The 18,972-nt window shown below is 37.8% G+C and overlaps 1 protein-coding gene across 1 annotated transcript in view; it reads right to left on the reverse strand.

The window, feature by feature from the left end:
* Positions 1–339: 339 nt before the first annotated feature.
* The window catches only part of CHSY3 (chondroitin sulfate synthase 3), a gene marked incomplete at both ends in the record, with an annotated part of 141,890 nt that continues 123,257 nt past the window's right edge, over positions 340–18,972 (reverse strand). Inside the window, one exon of the mRNA XM_082013011.1 lies at positions 340–1,905. Coding sequence (XP_081869137.1) covers positions 340–1,905 — 1,566 coding nt within the window. The remainder of the gene's footprint in view (positions 1,906–18,972) is intronic.

The following is an 18,972-nucleotide window of genomic DNA, read 5'->3' on the forward strand; positions in this document are numbered from 1 at the left end:
TTTGTATCACATCAAATCTGAGAAATGCAATAAAGATGATACTGCATCCCAAAGCTGAAAGAGAACATTCTTCTGATGCACTCTCTTGTGATGGATGTGCTCCATGGGATCATATGATTGCTGTGACTTGACTGAATTTCAAATAAAGGAAATACGAAGGAATTCACCTCACCAGTTCAGTAGGTATGAGAAATATCAGTGAACAGCAGACTCAACCCATTTGAGGTCAACAGTCTTTGGAAGACAATGTGGAGGGAGTTTAAAACTACAACAGCAAAATCAATTAATAACAACAATAATGAGGTAAACTCCCCTAAAAAGGCCAAACGGGTTGAGATGTCAGGAGAGAGTTCGATTGTACCTGACACCCAAATGTTTCTGTAGCCAGAGTTCAGCGAGCTGCATGGTAGAGGCAAACGTACTTGCTTTGGATCCTAAGCACATTTTGTATTGTTTTGGATCTAAACTGGGGTCACACTGAACCGGATGAAAAATATGGACAACTCCTACTTCTTGACTTCTGAAAGCCTTCAAGCCAGATGTTATTACTTTATTAAAGAGGTCTACATCCTCAAGTCCCCAGCCTTGAATTGAAGTATCAAATCCACCAGCAGTAAGTAGATCACTTTTGTAAATACAGGTAATTCCAAATCCATACTCCCTCCAAAATCCAGTTCCTTTTGTGAAAACAAAACTACTGTCAGCTGGAGGGTTGCTGCCATATATTACTTTTGGATCATATTGGCTAAAGATGATAGGGTAGTAAACCTGTTCTCCCTGAATAGTGTTATCTCTGCATCGCTGGAGGAAATCTGGTGTGAATAACAAATCAACATCACAGAACAGAAGCAAAGTGCTGTTGTCAAATTGAGATGAGGCCATTTCAAGACCTAAACCTCTAGAAAACTTTCCTGCCATTGGAATCAGGGTCATATCTGCCTTAGGATACTTAATGCTGTATTCTTTCATTAGCTCTATGTGTTTGCTGGAGTCTTGGCCCATCTCGGAACTGAAGAGAATTATTGCCAACTTTACATCCTGCCTGGGAATCAGACAAGTCTTCTCAAAGTTATCCATAAATCTTGAGAAAATGTCAAATCTTCCTGTGAGAGGGACAAGAATATGTATTTTCTTGTCACTGCGTCCCCCGATGTCTTTGGTGCCTTGGAATGATGAGGAAAAAATCTTTAAAGAATTTGAAAGAAAAGAGAAAGACTGAGTGTTAGTGTTGGTATCCTCCAGCAGCCTTCTTACATCCAGCTCCTCTGCTTCTTTGAAGAAAGGTTTGCTAAACAATTGCTGAAGGTAAGCGTGGCGTCTCACTGGAACCGTAACTTTCCTTCCTTTGTGCCTTTTGTACAAAAGCAGTAAATCCAAGATGTACTCCACTCCGTGCAGAGGGTCCACCCTGCGGTAGCCATACTGTATTTCCTTGAAATCAATGAGCCTTCCTCTAGATCTAGAGTTCTCATTTATCATTTCCATGACTTGCATCACAGTGTCATCCAGTGCAGCCCGCAGGACACTGCTCAGGCTCTGTCGGGGTGGCTGGTTCTCCACCATCGAGTAAAGAAATTTTCCTGTCAGGAACTCCCACTCGATGACTTCATCCCTTTCACGTGGCTGGAAACGATTGAAAGATGGCATTACTCCCAGTTGCTGATCTTCCTTATTTACTTCACTGTTACTGAGCTTGCTCATCAGGGCACTTTCTCTATGGAGCTGGATGGTCCGATAGCGCAGTTCGGAAATTTTGCGACTCAGTATGTAATTGTGCAGTCTGTATTGGTAGGCTGGTCTTTTGTTTGGATGAAGTGTTATGGCTGTGTGAATCTTGCTGTTGTGAAGATCTTGAATGTAACCCTTGCGGTTGTGTTCATAGTTTTCATGGAACAATTGTTGCATCTAGAAAGAGAGAGAGAGAGAAGGAAAAAAAAAAGGCATTAAATGGAAGCACTTCGACCCACAAAAGGACCCACACTGGTACCATTGATCATTACTAATTTTTATAGATAATAGCTATTTTTAAGCACAGACCCTTAAATTATTCAGTAGGAACTATTTACACTGTTTTAGTCTCAGTTTCACTACTGTCCAAACTAAGCAAATATTGACCTCTAACTAAACAGAAGGACAGATATCTTGGGTTTATCTTTACTTTGTCTAACTGCAGAACTAAACGCAACACTTAGTTAACTGAAGGTCTGTAGGTAATATTTTTGAGTTCCTAGGTGCAGGCTGAATGCTGCTATGCATGAAAATCTAAGCATTCACCTACATCAGCACAGATCCTTACTAAAAGGCTAGCAACACCAATCATGTTTTTTAAGAGGACCTTGGATTTATGTCTGTGGAGCACAAAGCTGGTTGTATTTCCTACAGGTGTACGCAGATGGACACTGCTACTTAACATTGAAAAACTGAATGGACTTCACTTCAACAAAACTATTTTTTTTCATGCAGCCAAAGAATTCCATGACTGAAATATAACCATTGGAATATGTGTGTTGGCAGGGGCACATATAATATAGTATGTCAATTAAGCTATAGGTCATGCTAGTATAACTCATCCTAAGTAACTTCCAATGTATTCCTGCAGCAAGAAAAGGCATTCCACGTCCGTCAGTTAGTAATTGTAATATCTTCTAAATAGTGAAGAGATACATTCTATGGCTGAAGTACAGGTCTAGGATTTAAAAGTATCGCACCTTTATACCTTTCTGTGCTAACAGCGAAACTATGAGCAAACCATGAAATTTTCTGATTCAGTTTCCTCCCTAAAATAAAACTTAGAAGTGATATGGAGGAGTAAAATATTAACATCTTAAATACACTTAAGACCCACCACTCTTCGCTAAGCTAACACATACTAACTCCAGAGAAACAAAATTATTTTCCATGAGTAGCTGATAAAGTAGAAGAGGCTTCTCTTTTTTCATCTGCAAACAGACTGATCTGTAATTAATACATAAGGAAAATGTGTTAATTAGATAGAAAATGTTGTTCAAGGAGGTGTTGTAAGCATGAGCTATAATCAGATTTTGAGACGGGTATTGAATTTTGTCTTTTATATGCTGAGGAAATCAAGAGAGGTGAGGTCTGATGACACAATGCCTCATGCAAAACATTTAGCTCATTTTACTGCAATTCTAGAAGAAATGTTTTGCTGCTAGAAGTAATATAAAACATCAGGCAATAAACGTAAAATAACTCCTAGTAAAGCTAAGAACCTTGACAATTATTTAAAATCCGTTAGCATGTATGAGAAATATACGTTGTCATATCTAGTAAAACAGAATTTTAATACAAAATTTCTGGAATCTCCCTCCCACCACATTCAGACCCCAAATGACTCTGCTTGAGCAAACGTAACTACTACTATTAGTCAGCATTTTTGAGGCTACAGTCATATAACATGGAGAAAAGAACAGCCTAATTCTAAGAACTACTTTAAGCTATTTTAAATTTGCCTTTAATAAAACAGATATGTCTGTTATATTAAAGAGTGAATGAGAAAAAACATACATAGTTACAAAATGACTCAAATATTCCTCATTCACAGAACTTCTACCTAAATTTGTCAAGAGCACATTTGTTCTGTCTTGGGAGGTGGGTATTTTGCTTGTCACGCGAGATGAAATGAACCAGCGACATGAGGGTTTGGGCGACTTCCTTGCTAACACAGAGCACAGGAACCAACACCACCTTTACTGAGTCAGCATTTAGCCAGCAGTGCTGGCAAAATAGAAATATGGCTTCCTTGAGGACAAGAGATCGACACTGGCAGGACAGGCAGATTAGAGATTAGGGATTGAATCCCAGAGAAAAGTGCCTGGGAAAGGGCTGGGTGAAAATATTTGCTCTTTGCAAGAGTAATTTTCCCTTCTCCCTCTACAGTTTACCTTTTGAATAATGAAAAATGATGAGTTTATCAGGTGAGATTTTCATCTCTCCAGTTATAAACTACATTCCCTTTCTGGGCCCTTTTATTTAAAGCTGTCTACTGTGTGCTCTGCAAGATGACTGTGCTTTTGTATTCTTAATTTTTTCTTGAAAAAGTTGAATCCATGATTTTCATGTTTAGAGTTTCACATTAAAATTCCCTTAAAAGAAAATAAAGAAAAAGAAAATGTAAAACACTGAAAACAAAAGAAAGAAGGGGAGGCTGTTTGGTTGCTGAATTATATCAACATCCTTCCCCACAAACCATGATGCTCCTTTATCAAAGTCCTCTAATCAAAAAGAATCACTTGAGTTTTTCTTCAACCACAATGAAGAATTGTATTTGAGTATAACGGAAACAACCATTAACTACCTTTATACATTTAGCTTATGGTACATGAATTTTCACAGTAAGTTTTATACTAAGTAGAATAATGTACTTTATCCAAAAAGATTTTTAACAGATGACAAACTATTGCTGTAAAACTAAATGTCATCGTCCTATTGTGCAAATTCTTCTGTAACCCTTGACTTATTACAAGCTCTGCTTCACAGAAGATTCATTAGCAGCACTCATTTAACAGGAATACTCTATTAACTTAAATACCACATTTTTATTACATTCTAATTTCAGATGCCTTGGTTTATTAGATATGCTCTGCTGAAATCATAGCAAGAGGATGCACTCCATTATACTAATGATTTTGCTTTTGATAATCAACAACAGATTAACAGCAGCAATGAAAAAAAAAATTGAATCAACTCAGTAATACAATATTATCACACATATACCAAACTGTACTGATCCATTTTAAATTATGTCACTGAACAATTTTAATAGATCTCAATACAGTGAAAACAGTTCAGAACAAGTATGACACTGAAATCATAAACTCTTGCTGAAGATAGTAGGTTTTAATCTTCGTGCCACACAGAAATTTCTTTTCAATATTGCAGGACAAAAATATCTTTTTACAGCTAAAGTTATGAACATCTAGATGAAAGCAATTAAATGTGATCCTAACTTTGCTTTGAAATTTCTAAGCAAGGTGCTCAAGCCTATGAGGCAAAGGGAAAGATGACAAGTTTCCTGGAGAATGGATTTGTACAAGGGCCTGAATTGGTGAATGCAGTAAAAAAAAAATCTGGAAAAGGAGGTGATTTGGAAAGTGGCAAGAGCTACTGAACCTAAATTAAAATTATTCAGCATGGTTAAAGTAAACCTGCCTGCAAAAGTTCTCATGATTTTGAATGGCTAGGTTAATAAAACTGGATTAAATTCTGTGTAGATAAATGCAAAGCACATGTGAAGAAGGCAATACTAATCATACCTGACGAATGTCAGACCTTGTGCAAGCTGTTAGGACCCTGGAAAGAGAACCTAGTTACACAGTAGGCAATTCTGTGCAAATGCCATGTTGATGTTCAGTAGTGATGAAAGAAAAAGCAAATAGAGTAAGGACAAGCCTACAGTGAATCAGAAACGTCATTATATGGTTGTGTCCATAGTGCACTTGAATCTTGAAGGCTGTGGGCAGGTACCTTGTCAGTATCGTGATGCTCCATCTGAAATTGGTAACATATGTGTAGAAAGGTACTAATCCATGTCACCAGATGACCAAATGTGGATCATTAGATGAACAGATGACTATGGTAAAAGGGCGCAATCCAAACAGGACCAACCCCAAGATCTATAAAGTCAGTAGCACCATAAGAGAAATGGATAGGAATAGTAATCATCTCTTTTACATAAAAAACTATGACACGTACAATGAGGCTCTCAAGATTCAAAAATAGAAAAGGAAATATGTAGCTCAACCACAGAACTTACTGGCACAGCAAGCTGCTGATGGTAAAATTTTTGCATGGCTTCAAAGAGCAAGCCAACAGCTTAGTGGGAGACTTCCGTCATTGCTATGTTAAACACAAAGGTATGCTTTCTGCACAACACTGCTGTACTGCAGACTCCTGGAGCCACAGCTGAGCCTATATCACAATATGTCTTTATTGTCGTACATTCCTGCCTTGGCTTCTTCTACTGGTTATTGCACAGAGATGATATTTTGTGAAATCAATGTTTAGATGATATTTTGTGAAATGAATGTTTAGTCTGACATGATACAACCACTTTAAGTTCACTGAAAGCAGTGAACGGGAGAAGTTGTCTTTAATTCAATATAATACATGGAGGCACATTTTATTTTTTCATATTGCATGACTTTGTGACTTTCCTGAAGAGATTGCTGTCTTCTGACATTTCTAACAGCATAACTAACATAAGATTTGGCAAGGACTTCTGCTTGCCTCTTTTCATGCCAGCTGAAACTACAAGTTGGCAAGAAATGTGAATAATCTAATCATGCGCTGAGGAACTCTGAACTGCAAGCAGGAATAAAATAAAATGAGAAGAAACAAATTAAGAGTAAAGGCAACGTTTTATTATCGTGGCAGAGAAATACAATAGCTAATACGTAAGCACAATGTAATTTGCACTGCAAGTTCTGAAATCATTGTAATCTCTGTGATTTACTGATGTAATAAGAAATGAAAGTTCTTATTACATATACACAAAAGCCCAAACCAACCTACTTTATTATTGCAAGACTATCACATATTAAAAAATTGAATGCAAATAGTGCTTGCAATGCAAAAAGCAAATGCTTTTTAAATTAACATAGTTTTTCTTTGAGCATTGTTTAAGAACAATTTCTCCCATTTAACAGAGAAGTCACAGAACTTAATCCTTCATCAACTCTAGCTCTTCCTAAATTTACAGTAGTACTAAACTGTTGACAATTTTATCTAAACTGGACTTTTAATAAATTTAGAAGTAAGATGAACAGGAACTATTTCTCATCTTTCTTCACCCTGTCCTTTAGAGTTTAGCTCTCCTAAAGATGAAGATTTATTCACTATTTCCAGCGACTTTAAGGAGCATTTCATCCATATGAAGAACACATGTAAAATCTACTGTGTTCAAGATGATATGGTTTGGCTAAACAACAGCCAGATGAGTACCTTAATCAAAGGATAAGTTAAAAAAAAATAAAAAATTCAGGTAACTACAGACATATTAGGACATTCTCAATAATGTACTATAATAAAATGCAACAGTAAGCTATGGGTGATCATAACTTTCTGGACAAGAAGACATATTTCAGCAAGCCACTATGCATGGTGCTATGAGAAAAACTGTCAGCCTGGAAAAGATAAGGATTAATACTGGAATTATGAAATGCATATGAACTGGATAAAAACCAGCTATGTTTAAATGGGGAACTGTCAGTTTGGAGGGAAGTCATTACAGAAGCTTCTGAGGAACAACATCATACATACCTAGTGACACTGACACAAAATCTGGGGCACTGCTCATGACACAAAGTCAGGGACATAATGAAGAGAAAAGAAGAGGAGACACCCCACAACAAGAGCTGGAGAACTTGGAGAGAAGCAACACTGCAGAAATTCAGTTGTTATAAAAATACAACACACATAATACTACACCCATGGTTTTAAGACATAGGTGACTAAATATCTCAGGAAAGTTGACCTTTTAAACTGGAAATAACAAGTAAGGAGAATGTAAGAATATTAGCAGACAGTAAGGTGACATGGAGAGATGATGAAACATCAGCGTGAATCCTCCACAGAAAATGAAAACAAGATTTTGTGTTGCATCAGTCAGAATATTTCTGAAAGACACAGCAGGCAGACAATTTCTCAGAATTCTGAACCTGCACCTTCATCAAATGTGTGGGACCAAATCATTGTAAATGACATTTACCAGGATGAGAAAACTATCCTATGAGAAGAGGCTAATGTTATTTGGCTTTTTAACCTTGCAAAATGAAGGATAAAAATCATGTTGTCTCTAAATACATTAAATAAATAAGAAAGAGATAGTGAAAGCAAACTAACCTTATGTTTACCTGGGCAGGGCATTAAAGGAAAATTTCTAGCTATCAGAAGAAAAACGGTTTAGATCAGATTTTCAATATAAGTAATGCATACAATTTAATCAGGTTATAAAAAGTTGGATTGCTTGTGAGTAGGGGAATCAATGACTTGAGAGATGCATTCAATTTTTTCTAATGATACAGTGTTTGTTTTTTAGTAAGAATTAATTACATGTTATTAATTGGCAGCAGCCAACGTTCCTACAAAGAGACATTATATTGAAAATACTTAACATCTTCCTTCTGTTCACAGTCCTCAGCCAACAGTAGTTCCTTATGCTTCTACTTAGTGTAATGCCTAACAAAGCAGCTTTATATCTGTAAAAACGATAACTGATAATGTAATAGCTTTATAGCACAACCATTTTGCCCCCACCTCCTTTCTCACATAAATCAAGACATTGGACTGAAATCATGTCAGCACATTGTAAGCCAACCAATACCAAGACAGGCTAAGATAAATCGCTCATGAAACAGTGCTGCTCTGTTAATATTAGTAGACTTTTTTGACATGTCATCTCTTTACAGCTTTAAACTAAAACATCCCACTCCAAATCCCCAAGTTTTCTTGCCATGTAGGAGAGATAATATAAGAAGGATGTATAAAGTCATCCTGTTTTGTGTACGATTCTAGCTACACAAAACAGGGATGTATAGGGATACTTCACCAAGCACTCAATGTAATAAAATCCAACAAAACTGTACAGGCAAAAAAAGCATATGTCAGAAAAAGAATGGTGAATACTTGAACCGTTGTAATTTAGCCTATAAATAGGCAAATTAAACAGCACTGACATGCAAGTACAGGAGCATACATGTAAGAAAACAGCAAAATGTTTCAAATTACCCTCTGCACTACCAAAGTGGAACAATTGTGGGAAAGGCTGCATTTCAGAAGTCAACAGATTTAAGGAAACTAGGCTGTCACCCTTTTAGCTTGCTCATGTTTGGTGTGTCTGGTGTCACTAACCCCCTTCTTTGGCACAAACCAGCTTTCAGAGTAGGAGCACTACCGGTAACGGGGAAGGGGTGAAGGATTAATGAACTGGTAACAATGCAAGTGCAAACCGTATCCTGGGCTGCATTAAAAGCAGTGTGGCCAGAAAGTCAAGGGAGGTGATTCTGCCCCTCTACTCCGCTCTGGTGAGACCCCACCTGCAGTGCTGCATCCAGTTCTGGAGCCCTCAGCTCCAGGGGAAAGACATGGACCTGTTCGAGTGGGTCCAGAGGAGGGCCACAAAAATGATCAGAGGGATGGAATACCTCTCCTATTAGGACAGGTTGAGAGAGTTGGTGTTGTTCAGTCTGAAGAAGAGAAGGCTCCAGGGAGACCTTATTGCAGCCTTCCAGTACTTAAAGGGAGCCTATAAGAAAGATGGGGACAGACTCTTTAGCAGGGCCTGTTGCGATAGGAAAAGGGGTAATTAAATTAAATTTAGATTTACACTAGATATAAGGAATAAATATTTTACAATGAGGGTGATGAAACACTGGCACAGGTTGCCCAGAGAGGTGGTAGATGGCCATCTGTGCAAATATTCAAGGTCAGGTTGAACGGGGCTCTGGGCAACCTGATTGCTCCTTGCAGGGGAGTTGGAGTAGATGACCTTGAAAAAGGTCTCTTCCAACTCAAACTATTCTGTGATAACAGCAGCCCCCCACTCACTGCCAATCTTCTTTCCATTGGCATGTGAAAGGGCAAAGGCTGGCTCAGGGGTTTCAATGATGGTGAAGAACTCACTCATTCTCCCTATTCTGAGAAGGTGTAACTGATTTTTCTGTGATAGCTTCAGCTTTGTGTAATTCAGTGATCTTTAGATTTGTGGTTGCTCCTCCACCCCCATGTCACTGAATGCTCAGCAAAGGAAAGCACATCCATATTGTCATGGAGTTATACGGTGGAGTACTGGCAACTGTGCTGGGACCAGCTACATGCTTACAATATGAGTCTTAGCAGCTGAATATGCCCTCCTCAGCACTAACTGAGTATAGCTACAGACCAGCAGGTAAATCCCACTGCAGTTTCGCCATTCATTTGCCTCATTACTAAAGGTTATTTATCACAGTAGCATTGCCTGCTACTGCATCTAGGCAAAAGCCCCAAGCATCCACGCATTTTAATTCCTTTTGAAGAACTTGGCAGGACACATGCACTTGCGTAGGCAATAGGTCTGTGCTTACAACTTTTCTAAACAATAAAACTGTTCTCAGGTTCCCCCCAGTCAGGTGAAGGGACAAGCCACCCTCATGCAAGCCAAATCCTCCCACACCCTCAGGGCCGTACTGACAAAATGGATCTTGCCCCGTTTCCTGCCATCCCAATTCCATGCCAATTTTCATTGCCATGCAATTTAACGTTTTTGCTTGTGTATGGACAAATCTGTCACACAGCGAGAAAGGGACAGTTTAAGATCAAGAGGTAAAAACTATTTTTTACTTTTAATTCAAGGTCTAGTAAGGCCAGGTGCTGGGTCCTGCACTTTGATCACAGCCCCATGCAACTCTAGAGGCTTGGGGAGGAGTGGTTGGAGAGCTGCCTGGCAGAAAGGGACCTGGGGGTGCTGGTTGACAGCCAGATGAACATGAGCCAGCAGTGTGCCCAGGTGGCCAAGAAGGCCAACAGTGCCCTGGCCTGAATCAGAAATAGTGTGGCCAGCAGGAGTAGGGAAGTGATCGTGGCCCTGTACTCAGGACTGGTGAGGCTGCACCTCAAATACTGTGTTCAGTTTTCGGCCACTCACTACAAGAAGGATGCTGAGGTGCTGGAGCATGTCCAAAGAAGGGCAATAAAGCTGGTGAGGGGTCTGGAGCACAAGTCTTCTGAGGAGCGACTGAGGGAACTGGGGTTGTTCAGTCTGGACAAGAGGAGGCTGAGGGGAGACCTCATTGCTCTCTACAGCTGCCTGAAAGGGGGTTGTGGTGAGGTGGGTGTCGGTCTCTTCTCCCAAGTAACTAGCAATAGGATGAGAGGAAATGGCCTCAAGTTGTTCCAGGGGTGGCTTAGATTTGATATTAGGAAAAATTTCTTTATGGAGTGAGTGATCAAGCATTGGAACAGGCTGCCCAGGGAGGTAGTGGAGTCATCATCTCTAGAAGTATTCAAAAAATGTGTAGCCATGGCACTTCGGGACATGGTTTAGGGGGCATGGTGGTGTTGGGTTGATGGTTGGACTTGATGGTCTTAGAGGTCTTTTCCGATCTTAAAGAGTCTGTGAAAGCAATTATTTGCGTTTAATATTCACAGTATATTTGTCATTATAGCCTATAAAAGGGAAATGCTCTGAGGTATTACGTATCAGTGCAGTCAATTATTGTGATGCAAAGGGTTTTTTTTCACCTTGTTTGATTGGGTTTTAGGAGTCCTAGGAAGTATTATTGTTTGAGGCTAAAATTTGAGGCTAAAATGAAAGCAAAAAATTTTTTTTTCAAGATTTTTTACTACTTTTTACCCTCAGTTTTACCTAATTTTCTTCAGAATCCATTTTGATACAAAAGACAGCAAAAATGAACAGCCCTATGCTCCCTGAAGTCCACTGTTACTTGGAAACAGCACTTCAGTTTCCATAAATGTTAAAAGAAATAATAGGAACATCTTTACTGTAGCGAAAGGTTTCATCTACACAATGTACCAAAAAAGTTTTCCTTTTACGCTTAGCATCACAATTATTTATTAACAGCTAATTAATATAAACTGCCCTTGCACAGTGACAGGCATTCTACCACACCATTCTGTCATCCCCAAACTTCTCTTCTGCAAAAACACGAGTTTTGGGAACTTGTTAAGTAATGTTAATCCAGTGCAACCTGATGCAACTTTGATCTTCAGCCTTGAAGCTGACCCTGCTTGAAGAGCAAGGGACTGGACCAGATGATCTTTATTTAACTTAAATTATTCTATGACCCTACAATTCTATATTAATAAATATTCTGACATTCTGACATTACAAAACATAGTTTGAAGAGGAACAGACTGTGGCAGAAATGTCTACTGTACTAGCAGTATTAGGGAATCTGCACATGGCATCCTCCAAAGGTCGTTCAAAAAAACCATAAGCTTTGGGAGACTGGAAACACTGCCAAGTCAGAGTATTTTTAACTTGTTAATACATGACCTATGTTATATGGCACATATGCAGAAGCAAACATATAGCATGACGCAAAATTTTTTGGAGTAACTCAGCCTTAAAGAGATGCTACTTCCTCTGTTTATTTATCCTTTTTTCCCTTTATCTTACAGTTAATTTTTTGACCTACCACTTTTCTTGGGAGTGTCTTTCTCTTCTGCAGACTTCTAGAAAGGATTTAGATACAGCAAAAAATAATAATTCTCCTGTGCTTAGTAGACAGACTTCCATTCAATCAGATATCTAAGTCTTCTTTTTTTTTTTCCCCAGTAGGTCTAAAACTAAATAGTTTATATAGACCTGGAATTATGTATCAGGAGGCCTATGAGAAGAGTACTACAACATTCCTGAAGATGACATACATAGTCTCAACAAAAGTATTGTACACAGCCGGTTAAACAAAAGGACACCAATGGCAATTTCATCACCTGAACTTCCATGCAACTTTAAAAAGCTGACTGATGCAGTTGACGCCGTGAAGAATGCTGTATAACATACTGTGATGACTATGATATTTCCTTTTTGCTAACAAGACCGTATGCACATTTACCAGATAAATGGCAAATGAGAACACTCAGCTTAATACTGAATACTCAATACTTATTTAATGGTCAAAGTAGAGCCGTTAAAGTAATGCCTGAGGAGAAAAATCAGTTTGCTAAAGTTCTCTGAAAAGCACATGAAGGTGAGACTAGAAGTTAGTAAGAAAGAGGTATTTTAAAAAGTCAAAACAAAAAGTCAAAAGAGAAAGCATCACAAGAGGACAAGGATGGGACACCAACCTACCCTGTGGAGTAGTGAGGACCAATACAGCTACATGACGAAGCAAGACCTGGGAAGGTCAGATACACTGGAAGGAATTTATCAGAAAACATGTCTTGCCCCATATAGAAGGTGGCAGTATACCAGCAGATCTCTTCTCTGCTAATAAAATGCTTCTGAAGGTAAAGACAACAAGGCAGTCATTTTCTAATATTGAAGGGTTGCTAGACTGAAGATCAACCCCAAAGGGGCCTGGGACTGCCAGCCAGTCTCACCAGACCTGCCGGTATATGGCTGAAATGTTAGGTCATTGAAGTTTGCTGTCCTCTGCGGACTGGAACGAAACAGACAGGAGTTTGGTGAGTTTCTCAACACAGAGTTTGTTCAGATCTCTGATCTGATTTCTAGAGATATTTTCTCCTCAGATAAGAAGTGTTTTCATAGCTGAAAATATTCATAACTCATAATAGCAAATCAGATTACTAATAAAAAAATAACACAAGCAGTGAAATGAGAAAAATTATTTAAAAAGTCATTGAGGTCCTCACAAAAAAATCACATTACCTGGAAAAAATCCTGTAACTTTATCTGTATTTCAATACAATCCATAATTATGTATCTAAAATATGATTTCTCTGGAGGCACAGGCACACAGCTTGTTTTCTTTACAGTTCATCAACAACAATTTTCTTTATCTTAAGAAGTTATTATTCTACTGCAACTACACTTCAGAATACTGTTGGTTTTACCCTTTAAAGAAGCTTTTGAAGCCTTTAATTATTAGAAGAAAATTCAATAAAGGCTTGCATAACCAATTAAGTACATATTTATATTCCAGGACTATCAAATAATGTTGAAACGATGTATGAAGAACAGCATCCATAACTTCTATTAAGTAACACTATGAATTCTGTGCTTACAAATCAACTGTCTGAATATATTACAAATTTTTTAACATTAATGCCTAAACACTGCAACAAAAACAGTGTAGGAAAACATTTGGCCTCAAGTGTCTTTGTTTATTCGCAATTAGCAATATTTCACAAAGAATTAGATTAAGTATTTCAATTCCCCTGTCCATTAGGCTCATTTGGATAGATTTTCCACACAAAACAAAGGACAAACGTTATAAAGAGACACATAACGGAAAAACTTACTTAAAAGCTTAGCATAGGAGTAATACTTGGTTATATCTTTAAAGATGGAGAATAAGAATTCAATCTGCAGCATCCACTTTAAATTACACTCAGCCAGGCAGCATCAGATAAACTCACTGCAGTCTTTTATGCAGTGCTGGTCTAAGGACAGAGGCAAGAATGTGAGATAGAGGTAAGACATGTTTTTAAAACTAACTAGCATAAAAGGAAAATATAAACATGCTTCTAGGGAAAGAAAACTTTGAGAGACCTAAAAAGCTGCCTGGAAGCCTTTTGGATATCTTAGATAGATAGCTAACTAGTTTCCTTGCTTCAATCTCAGGCCATGATGTTTGGATTTCTGTTTTCTGGTAATGTGCAACATATTGATAAAATCTGAGATATCAAAAGGTATAAAGGATGACAGAAATTGGCAAGCTAAAAAGAGAAACCAATCAGGGCGAGTGTGTACCTAAGACTTACAAGAAAGAACATATTGTTAATATAAAAAAAGGCAATCTCATAAAAATCAGCACTTGTAGCAGAGCACTGACTTTCTGTTTAAAATTCTAAGGGCATTAAATTTATTTGCTTTGCTTTGAAGCCTGTGTGTTTATTCAAACTGCACTCAAAATCTGGCATCTTGCAAAAGCTCTTGGGTGGAGTAGGTGTTCAGTCATCGACATGCTGGAGCAGAGAAGTCCTGAAAGACAGCATCCAGAAAGGAAAAAAAAAACACAACAAAGAAACCATAACAAAATTTTTAAATCTGGCAGAGGCTACAACCCCTTCTGCACACATTTGCCTGGATATGAGACCATGAATGTCATCCCACTTCATGTGATTTCAGTATATCTAGGCTTGACAGACAAATGACAGATGACACAAGCACTGAAGTGTGTTTAAGCATTCAGCCATGATTTAATATATTCATTTACGTCTATATGGAAGTGGTTTGGGAGATTTAGAGCTATGACAGAGGGCTGCCCACAGCAGGAAATACTGCTGACTGGTAATTTTGACCTTAAACGATTGAAAAAACAGGGATAAATTGTATCATTACAGCAAGCCACTGAGCAATGCCCCACTCAGGGTGCCATAACCTTCTATCTGCATGAGGTAAGAGGGAGGAAATAGTTCTTCTTCCACTTGTCTTTGACCATGCTACAGCATTTGCCTGCTGTGTCCAGACCTTTTCTAGCTCTTTAGGCTCACCTTTGGGTATGCAGGTGTGAACACAGCGTTCAGTGAGACATGACGCCTTATTGCCAAGAGAAAGGAGATTTACAGAGCCCTTTTCCACAGAGCTAAGTCTAGGTTCCCCTCTTTGCTCATTGAACTAGTGGTGGGGCTTTGTATTCCCATTATGCAGAGGTCCTGCCTGCCTGGGTGCAGGGTCTACCCTTCCCAGGCAGGAGCAGGTGACTGAATTTGTCACTGGGAGCAGAGCCCTGAAGATAACTGCAACTAAAACCTGCCTCCAGCCAGATTTTTCTAATGCTAGAGATATTAATTTTACAGAGGAACCATAAAGTGATGCAGTTACAATAACACAGGAATAATTTCCAAGTAATAGGTAATGGAAATCAGACATGCCTTTTTTACTAGGACAAAGAAATAGAAAATCAGCAGATGAAAAATGGAGAAAAGGAAAAAGTCTGTGTGTGATAAAGTAGCTAAGGAGCCAGGGCTTCTTAACATCACTGACGCTCAGAACTTAGCGTGACATTAAAAGGATTAAACATACAGATAACAAGAACATCCAAGGCAACATTATAAGGCACAAATGCAGTGAGAACCCTTGCTGCTCTGGGGCAAAAGCGATTTGGTAGCTCAATAACAGCCTATTGCAAGGTCTCAGCATGAGATCACTGCAAAGATCAAGCCTACAGAATGCAGTATCAGTAACTCTTCTGAGAGAAATGTATTTAGTAAAAAAAAAGAATTTGAGCACTTTCACATACATCACATCACATTAACATACTGAAAAAAAGGATTTTCAATACCTTTGGACAACAAAACAATAAATGTGGACTGGTGAAAAGAGAACTCTTTTTTTAATTTGCTAAGCACATCTCAGGAACATTTAAATATATTGCAAAGTCCCATTTTCAACTCTCATGTTAAGTAAGAAAACAGAAGCATCAGCAGACATACCTAGTATGGACCAAGGCTCTCTATTCTCTCTCTGCTGATTAAATACTCCCTTCTAACAATAAACTTATGCATAGAATTTATAGCAACCTCTACAAAATTTCTGAATTACTGAAACCTGATTCTGGTGGCTGGCAGACCTAAAAGTGGTTTCCCAGAAGTAACCACTGGAGAATTAAAGACTGAACTAGAGCATCCAAGAAGTCAGAATTCTCCCAAATAAACAACAGGCAAAATCTGTACAGTAAGACTTTCTGTTACACTTCTCCATTCCCGTGACATAAAAGCTGCTCAGCAGTCTGCATACTGATAGCCTGCATGATAGGTCAGATTTAACCTCTTTTTGATTTAATTTTCCTACACTCGCTGAGTCATTACTCAGCTGAGGAAGTGAACAGCATGATGTCCTTGTCAACCTGGTTTTCCCTTCTTGCTTTGTCAGTAAAAAAAAAAAAAAAAAGGACGTTTAAATTAAGATTTTACTTCTTATGGTGTAATCAATGAGATTAAGTATAGCTTCCTTCCACCAGATTTTATTAGCAGTAAAATTTATGATAAATTATGAACCAACCTTGAGCTAAACATCCAATTAAAATAACATAAGCATGGCAGGATGTCTATTATAATGTTTTTCTTAGAAGAAAACCTAATTATATTGCTATTATACTTTTCCACAGGCATAGTTGTGTTTTCTGACTGAATAGGATGGAAATAGTATTAATTAACATGAACGTATTCTTACAACATCACTGAGAATTAGTCTTACACTTAAAATAAGCCTACTGAATTACATGCTTCTTGGGGACTGGAGATGTTGCATTGAACAGTGACTTTTCATCCCCCCAGGATTATAAAATATCCTTAACAAGATACTCCATTGTTGGATTTCTGAAATGGAAGTGCTGCTGTAAAAAGACAGTCTTCCAGCTACAGAGTGGTAACTTAAAACCCATTTTATACTGCCTCATATGTTTTGTGGCTGAAAATGTTAGTGGTTTTAATACATATTTGAAGATTTATGTTATGAAAAAGTGGTATTACCCTGCTAATGGCAATTTCTAATTCAAATAATAGAATTCAAACTTTTTTTTTTTCAGGTGTGCATTCATTGGCTCTTCAGTAATTAGCAATTTTCTTACAAATCACAAAATTATGTCTAGCTTGGCGACTAACTCATTAAGGAATTCGTAATCTACATGCACTGTGTCTTGTATAAAATTATATCACATCATTCTGTTTTATACCAAATCTGTCCTAGCACAATCAAATATACAGAAAGCAGTTCTACAACTGCTTACCATAAAGATTTTGGAACAAAACAAAACAAAACAAGATGATAAATGGGGAAGTACAATGGGGTAGAGCAAATTGCCAGGATTGATATATTTGGAGAAATACTCAAAAGAAGCAAATCCCTGGTGAAAACAATTCAGAAAGGACTTTGGATTTTACCAATACAATTGACCTAAGTAATTCAGAAATGAGTTGCCTCTTGTTTTTATTAAATTGTTGGTTGGCTTGATTTTTGTTTTGAATGGAGGATGTAAGGCAGAAGGGAACAGGGAAAGGAGAGTAAAAATCAAAACAAAGTGCAATAGTTCATTTTCATTTTCTCCTGTCTCTCAATGTAAAATGTTATAAAACCTTGAAGGAATGAGACCAGAACTATAGAAAGCTGGGCCTATTTCTGTAGGATAATATTACATTTATTTTTAATAGGATGAATATTTAGAAAATTACTCCTCTGTCAAGGTAGCCAATAGTTCTATTTAGTAATGATGGTGGCACCACATAGTAAGTTAAACTCTTTCTCACAGAATTTCATTTTATGATCAGCTTGAAAAAACATTACAGAGCTGTTTGAAACCCACCTAACGGGATTATTATTACATTTGTTTTCTTGGATATATGCCTACAGGAAGCTTTTATTTCTGTTACAACCGTGCCTAACAACTCCTATGAAGAGTAAAACCAGACAATGTTTGTTTAAAATACTGAACAAAATGGGGAAAATAATGAAGAACTTTAGGGAGAGATGATGATAGGAGTAAGTTCATTCAAAAGCATAGCAACAAAATTATTTTTCCTATACTGTGATGGAAGGCAGATGTGGAATGTGAGAATGCAAGCAGTAAGGCACAAAGGGTATTGACACTCAAGTCGCACTGAGATAGGGTTTAGGAGGATGGGTTGAAATGTCACTGTATCTGTCTCAAAACCAGGTAGACTTTGTCTTCTGAGAAAAACTATATACTATAATGTGCAAATGACTTCACCTATACATAGAGTTCACAAATCTTACCAAGAAGGAAGAGAGAAATAACGTATTGGAACTTCCTGCTAATAAGCTAAAATGCACTGAGAGACATAATTGGTTATTGTTACTATCACTATTGTGAAATGCTGAACTGAACAATTGTTTGCTGAAAGATTTCATCAAGCAAGCAGGAGATTCAGCTGTCTTCATTGGAAATCAGTTTCGGTCTTTTCTCTTTAGTGTCAGCTGGGTTCTTTAACATTCATAACATCTATCAACATATTTTTGTTACAGATGTCACCCACAGGATTTTCTTTCAAAAAGACATCTAAATATAGAGATCTGGCACTGTTTGGAATTGCAGTGACCTCTTTCACCAAATAGGCATGTTGTATTTAATCTATCTGTAAAAGGAAAAATAATGCTGTTAGTAACTCAGACTTAAGCTTTTTCATACTTAGCCTAGCTATACAACAGCTGCTATATCTTAATGTATTTCAGTCACTGCAAGTCTGAATTACAGATACGCAGGTGACATAGAATAGCTCAACACCAAAACAATGAAAAAAACCCCATCTAGCCCAAAGGATCTTTCTGTATTTACATAATTAGGAAGCATGTAAGTTGCATCAGCTCATTTC

Source organism: Phaethon aethereus, assembly GCF_964289735.1.
Source record: "Phaethon aethereus genome assembly, chromosome: Z".
In the NCBI taxonomy this organism is placed as follows: Eukaryota; Metazoa; Chordata; class Aves; order Phaethontiformes; family Phaethontidae; genus Phaethon; species Phaethon aethereus.